Consider the following 9,615-nt stretch of genomic DNA (forward strand, 5'->3'; position numbering starts at 1 on the left):
AATCTGCCTGCCACGAACCCGTGCTGGTTTCCCCTCAGCATAATTTGTCCTGCCGGGCTCTCGCATATGTGAGCCTTGATAATTTTTTCAAAGACTTTGCCTAGGATGGAGGTGAGACTGACTGGCCTATAGTTGCCCGGGTCCTCCTTCCTCCCCTTCTTGAAAATGGGGACCACATTGGCCCTTTTCCAGTCCTCCGGGACTTGGCCTGTGCGCCACGAGCATTCAAATATTCCCGCCAGTGGCTCTGCAATGATGTCAGCCAGTGCCTTCAACACCCTCAGATGGAGCTCATCCGGGCCTGCCGACTTAAAGGCATCCAGTTCTTCCAAGTGACTCTGCACCATCTCAGGGTCTACACGTGGAAGTCTGGCACCTTTCTGCTGCCTCTCTACAACCCCAGTGAGAGAGACGTGTGCCGGGTCCCGCTGCCACTGCCCCAACTGCACCTGACGGGACGAGCTGGGGACAGTGCCTGCTTCTACTTCTCCCCGGCTCTACCCCTTGTCCCCGGTGTCCCGCTCACCTCCTGGGACCCACCAGGCTCAGCACCCGCAGGGGGGAACGGGGCGTGGTGCCTAGCGCAGGCACTCAGCAGCGCAGCCCCGGGGCAGGCCTCGGCGGGCAGGATCCTGGCGTGACTGGCATGATACACGTCCTGGCATGACTGCCGGATTCCGCGCTCCAGGCTCGCAGTGCTGAGGCTATTGGGGCTGCGTGCGCTAGTGGCCGGGCACTACTGTGAACGGGGCCATGCGGGTGAGGGGCTGCAGTGCGCTGCTCAGGGGATGGGGATATGAGGCCATTTTTTTCTCCCCTTCAGTCTCTGGGACAGTGGCTAGCTGGATGCAGAATGGGTCCCTCCTGCCCCTGCCCACCAGCAGCTACCATGAACCTTGGAGTAGGGCTGCACAGGCAGGGTCTGTCTGGCCCAGGACAGAGGGTGTAAAGGGGTGTTTGTCTTGGGTTATAATAACTGACTGGCCTGTGGTGCTAGCTGACAGCGCTGCCCATATGGGACCCAACCCCAGTAATGGCTGTGCTCCCCTAGCCATGAGACAGAGACACCAGAACTGGTACCAGGAGACAAAAGTTCTAGTCCTGCCCTGACTCCCCATCGGCATTTGAGGTTGCACTTGGCATATGATGGCAGCACCTGCACATGTCAGGCTGTACCTTACATATTATGACTATACCTGACGGGTGGGGGTCCATATTGATACCACAGTATTATTACATAGTAATAAAATGGTGATTTTGAACTGGTGAGTTGTTTTTAACTTCACCTGTCTCTGCCAAACTAGTTTTTCTATGACTAAAATTAATTTTGGCTCTATTAGCCACAGGGCCTATGCTACACACAAAAAATGGTGAATCAGAGGAAACGAAAAATTGATGCTGAATGTCAAGTTTTCAAAGACAGTTGAACCACTGATTTTTTTGTTATTGAACAAAATGGGAACACATCCTGTGTCTGATTTGCCAAGAGAAAGTAGCTGTCTGCAAGGAGTACAATGTGGAGCGACATTATTCTACAAAACATGCAAAGAAATGTGACAGCCTGGTAGGTCAGATTAGAATTGATCAGGTGAACTCTCTAAAACAGAGCCTGAGCGGGCAACAGTCTTTTTTCAAAGCTGCAAGGCAGAATTCTGAGGCAGCAACCAAGATCAGTTTCTTCATATCCGAGGCAATAGCTGAGAGAGGGAAACCATTGTCCGATGGAGAATTTGTGAAAGATTGCTTGGGCATATTTACATCTGTGGTATTCCCTGATAAACAGTCAATGGTGGAGAAAAATCAGCCTTTCACATTACATCTTTCCTAGAAGAGTAGACGACATGGCATCAAACATTGAAGATTCACTGATGAAAAGACTCAGTGTCTGTCAAGTTTTACAGCTTGGAGGTTGATGGAAGCACAGATGCGAGTGATACCGCTCAACTGGCAATCTTTGTACGAGGAGTAACTCAACAATTCCATGTTGTTGAGGAACTGCTCGACTTATGTCCAGTGAAAGGCAAAACAACAGGCCAGGACATTTTCAATGAAGTGAAACATGTCTTGTTGAAATTCAATCTTCCAGAGGACAAACTCTGTGATCTAACAACTGATGGACCCCCTGCGATGATAGGTAAACACAAGGATTTGTCTGGTTTACTGGTCAAGTCAATGCCTCAGGATGTCATCACACCATCCATCATTCACCAGGAACAACTGTGTGCAAAAGCCCTGAAGATGAAACGTGATGGAAAAGATTGTTTCTACAGTCAATTTCATAAGGTCCAAGGGGCTTAATTAGAGACAGTTCCAAGCATTTCTTGCTGAGATAGGATCAGACCATGATGACGTTATTTACTTCTACCAAGTTCATTGGCTCAGCAGGGCAGCCACACTAGCCAGATTCTGGTCACTGCTTGACGAAATTAAAACCTTCATGACAAACAAAGGAAAAGATGTCAGCTTCATTGACAATGATGTATGGCTGGATGACGTGGCATTCCTAGTTGACATCACTAAGTATCTTGCAGATTTGAATATAAAACTACAAGGGAAGGATCAATTTGTCAAAAGACTGTATGAACACATCCAATTCTTCATTCATAAACTGGAATTGTTTTCGAAACAGTTGAATAAAAAGAATGTCACCTATTTCACAATACTATTATCAAGATGTGCTGAGACTGTGAACCATGACAAGTATTCTGCACCGATCGGCCGTCTGCTGGATGAATTCAAACAAAGATTTGCGGATTTCAGGGAACACAGCGATGAGTTGAAGCTGTATGCAGATGCATTTAGAACGGATACCACCGATGCTCCTGACACGTTCCAAATGGAACTAATTGACATCCCAAATAACGGTGCCTTGAAGAGAGCTTTTGCAGAACATGACCTACTGACATTTTATAGTCAATAAATGTCTTTCCCAAATCTATTGAATCATGCACTTCGGTTTATTGCACTGTTTGGCAGCATGTATTGCTGTGAACAGCTTTTCTCAAGAATGAAGAACATAAAAACAAAATCAAGATCACTTTTGACAGATGGACATTTATCTGGAATACTCCTCATCACCACATCAAGTGTGCCAGCAGATATTGATAACTTGTGCAAGCAAAAACAATGCCAGGTATCACACTAAAAAAATCAGTGTTCATTGTAGTTTTCAGAAAGTTAGTAAGAGTAGACTTGTACACATAATTGTTTTTGCACTGTTTTTGTACACTTACAGTGTGGCTTGGAGCATGCTTGTTTTCTTGAGACTTGACAATGGTTGTATTGCCACTGGTCTCTTTTTTTGCCTGGATAGTTCCTGTTGTAACCGAATGTCCCCAATTATGAACCTCACTGGATAACTGTGCTGTATGCTTGTTTAAGACTGAACAATATGCTCAAGAATAGAGCATGAACGATCTGGGCTCCAACATAAATTTGGAACAGGTAAAAATCTTTGTAAAAATACTGTCCAGTGTTTGGATTGTGTTTGCTTTTGTTTCTCTTCGTGGGGGATTGGGGGTTCAACTTGTTAAAGATGTGTTACTAACAAGTTATTAATGCAATAAAAGTAAATCTTCTTGAAGATTATTCTCAAAAATGCCCATATTTTGTTGCTTTGATTAGTTTCCACTCTGGCTGATATCTTTTCCACATTTGATCTGTTGACTTGCATTATGCTTCTTTCATTCATTGAGAAGTGAGTAGAAGCAAAAGTGTTTATTTTAGTCAAGTGTTTGGTATTATTTTATTCTTGCTGTTATATTGTTTTTATTTTGGATTTTAAACCATATTTCCAGACCCATTTCATTGTCACTTCCTGCAACTTCGTTGGTGTCAAAGGTCACATGACATCACTTCCTGATGTGATACCACTTCTTGTGAGGTCTTTGAATATGGCTCCCCCGCCCCCTCGGTAATAAAAAGTTCATGATCCCCACATTCAAATGGCTCGCCAGCCCACTGGGTGATAAAAAGTTCATAATCCAGCCCCACATTCAAAAAGGTTGGACACCCCGGTATAGATTCTCTTCCAGTGATGTCACTGCTGAAAGGAATTGCTGATCTGTTGCTTGATTTCCATTCACTTTCAGCAAAATTATCTCTCTAGTCTAAGGATACTAGATCACAGATCTACTTCAATAAACGCAACAAAAAAAAGTGTTCAGCATGTAAAATTGTACACTTAGCTATAAAGCCTACAGTAAACTATATTTACAAAATAAGGCTATGCTGAACATACATATATGTTGCTATGATCAAGCAGTAACACTTAATATTTTAAAATGTACTACATAAACCAAATTTTACAAGCATTTTACATTTAAATTTTCACTTGTGCTTTTCATTTTCCATTGTTAAATGCACAGGAGTTAAAATTCAAAGAGACATTTTTAATACATTTGGATGCTTATCTTGCTGGGATTCTTTGACCCTAGCTGATTTCCTGCCCCTTGGGCAGAGGGATAGACCCGATGATCTTGCAAGGTCCCTTCCAGCCCTAATGTCTATGAAATCTATATTTTGAGGCCACTTAAAATCAAGTACTAGAAAAAAACAAAATTAGGAAAATAAATGTTATTTTAACGTAAATAATTTTTGAATGTGCAGCATGAAAAATGCATCAAGCTGTCAAAAACACTTATCATCATGCTTTATGCAATTATGTAGGGCTGCTGCAATGCCACATAATTATTTTTAAGAAAGTAAAAAAGTCTCTTGTTGCATCCAAGACTGCCAACCTGTGGCATGCATGCCAAGAGCAGCCTCTCTCTGTGGCATGCAGCAGACTGAAAAGGGGCACAGCAGCAGAAAGATAAAGAAGCAGAAAGCAGGGCAAAAAATCAGGCAGAGGGGAATGGATCAGAGTGGTATTCAGGGAGCGTGTAAAGCTACTTTGTGGCATGCCTGTCAGGAAGGCTGGCCCCCACTGCATTCCACTTAATTAAATTTTCACCTTATACTAGAGCAGTGTTTCTCAACCAGGGTACCACAGCAGTGTGAGGTGCCTCAAGATTCTCTCAAAAGTATCATACGGTGCCACAGAATGTTTGCACACCTAACAGTAGTAACATGGTTCACAAGATAAGCCCAGAAATTTCAAATAAGAATCTATGGTGTTAAAAACACTCCGTCCCATTACAGTCCTTCTGAGTTCCTTACAACAGAAAAAATGTTCTACTATTTTTATAGTAAAAAAACAAGGAAAAACAAAGAGCTGGCTTTGTCTGAAGGGTGTATTGAGTCGAAAAAGGTTAAGAACCACCGTACTGGAGAAACCAAGGCACAAATTAGTTACTTCACTTGATTCTGCTTAGAAATTTGGTATGCAGCCAGCAAAAACAGCACTACCCATTCAGCTATCTCACAATGCAAGACAGCCAGAAGGGACACCTGAAATTTAAAGGCAACAAATTCCAAAGCTTTAAAATTACTTTCATTTCTACAAAAGTTATTCTGTGCAAGACAGAACAGGAATTATGCAAAAATATCCTTTCTAACAAGGATCTAATATTGGGAGTGGTCTTTATTTACACTGGCCACGTTAAATCTTTAAGAGGTATCTTTTCTGTTATTATGTAAAACAAGCTAACCACCAGCAAGAGTTTGGAAGTAGTTTCCCTCCTGTGTTACAATTTCTGCAATTTTTAAGAGAATTTTCTTTGGAACACCGGCTGTTATAAGCAACAGGAAAACTAAGCATACAGCATGTACCAACAGGTGCATAATTCAGCATTATTACTATATATTATTACTTTTCCTGCATTTCCTATTTCACTAGCAACCCTCCCTGGTAAAATTTCTTCTTCTGGTGATAACCATCCAATAACTAGATCATAGACTTGTGAATTTGGACTTCTGGGTACAATTTACAGCTGTCACCAACTTGCTATTTGACAACTTGGTTGAATTATTCTGTGCTCAATTTACCCTTTTATACAAGGAACATATCAGATATGCTATAATGAGGTCATGAGAATTAATAAATGTTCATAAGGCAGACTGAAATAGATTAACTGTTAATTTAAGATGTAACTTTATTCCATAGCATCTATTTTTGATTCCCACCTCTCACAAACGTACTTGTTAATCTCCGTCTCTGATGGAAGAGACTGACCCTATATTTGCACTCCGAATTCAAGACAATACTGCTCTTCATTTAACAAAAAATAAAAGATGATAATAAATGAGTATGAAACACACTAAGCATGTACCTGTTAGGATGAAGTAACATACCTTATCATACTTATTCTCCCATAATTTATACTAGCTGAAACAAAAATGTCTGCTAATTTACTTTAAGTCAAAATATATTGCGTGGAGGTTAACAACAGCATAGGGCAAATTAAGCTAATTTGACAAGAAAGAGAAAAAGACAGAACAAGTTACACACATGCATAATAGGGCTGTGCAAAGCTTTGATGCCTGGTTCAATTCAGCAGAGATTCGGCCCGATTCAGTGGCCAAATCCCTGAATCCGAATCCAAATCGGATCGGGAGACCCTTCAGTCTCTCTGAATCAAATCGTAACCCTCCAAATAGATTTGGAAAGATTTGGTGATTCAGATACAGACATAGCTTTAAATGTTTTTTCTACATACCTCAAGGTACCAGGCAACTCGTGAGTGCTGCAATACTGGGGTAGATGGAGCATCCCACAGGAATGCGGGGGACTCCCCAGCATGCTTGGCAGCAGATCCAGGTCCGCTGGGGAGCCCCCCTCAGGCCTCCCCGGCTCAGCGACTGGTGCCTCCTAGGTATGGAGGGGCACCCAGGGTCCCCCTGAGGCTGATCACTGAGCCGGGCAGGGACGGGAAGGGGGTCTTCCCAGCACACTTGGCGGCAAACCCGGAAGTGGACCGGAAGTCCCCCACACTCCTGTGGGATGCTCCATCTGCCCCAGCATCGCAGCATTCACAAGCCGTGCCCGGTACCTCGAGGAACATAGAAAAAACATTTAAAGCTGTGTCTATGGCCGAATCACTGGTTCTCCAAATCAGCATCAAATCTTTAGATTCAGATGAATTGAATCAGGGACAGTGATCCGAATCAACGAATCGAATCACTGTCCCCAATTCGAGCTGAATCCGAATTGAATATGGCCTGTTTCTCACGCCCCTAACGCATAACACCTGGATAGCACAGATCTATGCCCAGTTTAAATTCTGTTTGTGACTTGTTTACTTTCCTATGCTTCCCACCACAAGCAATGGAAAGAGACAGATTGGTGCGGATCTGGTAACTGTAATTTTTGTACTGGTGGAAGGTGGGGGGAAAATGTGAAGAAAACCTTCAATATTCCTACAGCATTTTGAAAAGTGTAACCTTTTTCATTGCTAGTTTATATATATATGCTCTTTTGCATATCTACGCACAATTTTGAAAATGTAATTTTAAAGCATCTTTAAGGGGCACAAGCTTATAATTAGTTCAGTTACTTCCGCAATAGCTATATGTTTCATTTAACTCTTTAACCTCATTACATAAGAAGATTTCTCTACTAGCAGCAAAATATTAACTGATTAAAGATTAACCTACCCCCAGGAGAGAGAATCTCATTTGAAAAAAATTCCAAACATTATAATCACCCAGTCACACCACAGTTCTCAGGCAGACAACCCAGTTTACCTAGTGATTTCATCCACTAGCCTATCTGCCCACACTCTACTAACCAAGATGTACTTCTGTGAGAATTGCTAAATAATAAATATTCAGGAAAATAACTTCCAAGTTTTGGCAGATCATTTGTAAAAGCAAAGTACATAGAACCCCCCCGGTCTTTAAAACTCGATTCACAAATACCTTAAAGCTAGCTACAATGAATGTTCTCTCTCAAGGACATCTTTACAACAACAGACTATTTTATTTACTTGTAATTGGTTTCTTCTTTACTTTGTCCTAGTTCTACATACTTTTTTTTTTTACCTTTATGAGATGTCCAAGTAAAATTACACTATTTCATGACACTATCAGTTATTCATTACTAGACCAGATTCTCCTTGCCTCTCAAATTGTTTTCCTGTTCTAAAGAAAGTTAAAGTTTGCTAGCATCACCTTAAAAACCTTAAGAAAACATAGTGGGGTTTTAATCTTTCTCCATTTACAGACTTAAATTGACTACCTTCTATGTAAAAACAGAAGTTTTCATTCCAGAAAGATAAAAGTGTTGAAAGACAATGAGCCTGCTGTCAGGATTTTTGACAAATTTAGTCTTGGAGAGGAAACGAATGCACCACTATAGCACTATAAAATGCGATGGCTAAATGCAGGTGATCAGAACACATGGACAGGAATATCTCACTCATCTTCAAAACCACTTACACGTATCATCACATCTCTCTTGAAAGGAAAGAAGGGCACTTTCTGAAGTATCATAATTTTCATTCAATTTAAATAGGTCCAACCCTCCCTGACTGAATTGACTCAACTCCATTCTCATTGGCTCATGAAGGCTAAAGTTATAAAAAAAATTTAAAAAATTGATACATGACACAATCCAGATTCTCACTCAAGAGGGGTTTAACTTACACAACTGCCTTTAAAACAGTATTTTTCTATTCAGGTTACTATTTTGTCCAAAGAAACTCCAAAACAACACCAACAACAAAAACCAAAACAAAACAAAACCACCAAAAAATAGTTTACTTTGCTGCCAGGGAGATTTACGTAATCCAAAACATACTGGGACAAAACACAAACTATTTTATCCTGAGAAGCAACAGTTCAACATGTGACAAATCCTAATGCAGAATTATTAAACCTTCTCTGTGGCTTGCATTTAAAACTCCTCCCCTCCCGCCCCACTGCCTCAAAACAAACTTTAAATCAGGGGTGCTCAACCTCGGGCCTGTGGAGCCCAGGCCTGCGGGGCTCCTCACCGGCAGGGGAAGTTGGTGGTGGGGAAGCAGGAGTAGTCAGTAAAGCCACAGCCCCCACCCCACGTCGGGCTAGACCAGGGGTGGGCAAAATACAGCCTGCCAACCTATTCTATCCTGCCCGCAGGGCCCTTAAAAATGTAGAAAATTAATATTAATCTGCCCTGGGCTGCCTGTGATGCAGCCCTCGATGGCTTGCCAAAACTCAGTAAGCGGCCCTCCACCCAAAATAATTGCCCGCCCCTGGGCTGGACTGAGCTCCACTCCGCGCCCCTGACCGTGCCAGCCCCGGCACCCAGTAGGACCCACCCACGCCTCCACCCCGACTGGAGAGAAGCACCGCACGCTGTCGGCACCCAGCGCCCAGACCCGCAGAACCGAGCGCGGGCGGGACTTCCTCGTCAGCTACAGCTACCGCCCGCCCGCACACGGCACCCGAGGCGCTGCCCACGCTGGGGACCCGGCAGGGCAGGATTCGTGCGCGGCCCCCGCAAGGCTCCCAGGGACCGAGACGCAGCTGGCCTCCATGCTGGGGGGGATGCAGAGGCACCGCACATCTGGAGCCCGGGGTGGGCACTGCCTCGAGTCGGCCCGGCTGGGGCTGGGGCGGCAGCGCCGGTGGGCTCCAGCCCGGAGCGCGAAGGGCCCAGCGCTTACCTTGCAGCATGGCCTCCAGTTTCTTCCTGTCCACCCGGAATCGCTCCTCGCCCCACTCGGGGCTGCGCGGGGGTCGGGGGTCGGC

General features: G+C 43.6%; 1 protein-coding gene across 1 annotated transcript in view; it reads right to left on the reverse strand.

The window, feature by feature from the left end:
* The window catches only part of BICC1 (BicC family RNA binding protein 1), a gene marked incomplete at its 5' end in the record, with an annotated part of 236,925 nt that extends 227,316 nt beyond the window's left edge, over positions 1 to 9,609 (reverse strand). The window contains one exon of the mRNA XM_006030884.3: positions 9,531 to 9,609. Within this exon, the coding sequence (XP_006030946.1) occupies positions 9,531 to 9,609 (79 nt within the window). The remainder of the gene's footprint in view (positions 1 to 9,530) is intronic.
* Positions 9,610 to 9,615: the final 6 nt, after the last annotated feature.

This window comes from Alligator sinensis, unplaced genomic scaffold, assembly GCF_000455745.1.
Source record: "Alligator sinensis unplaced genomic scaffold, ASM45574v1 scaffold176_1, whole genome shotgun sequence".
Taxonomy (NCBI): domain Eukaryota; kingdom Metazoa; phylum Chordata; order Crocodylia; family Alligatoridae; genus Alligator; species Alligator sinensis.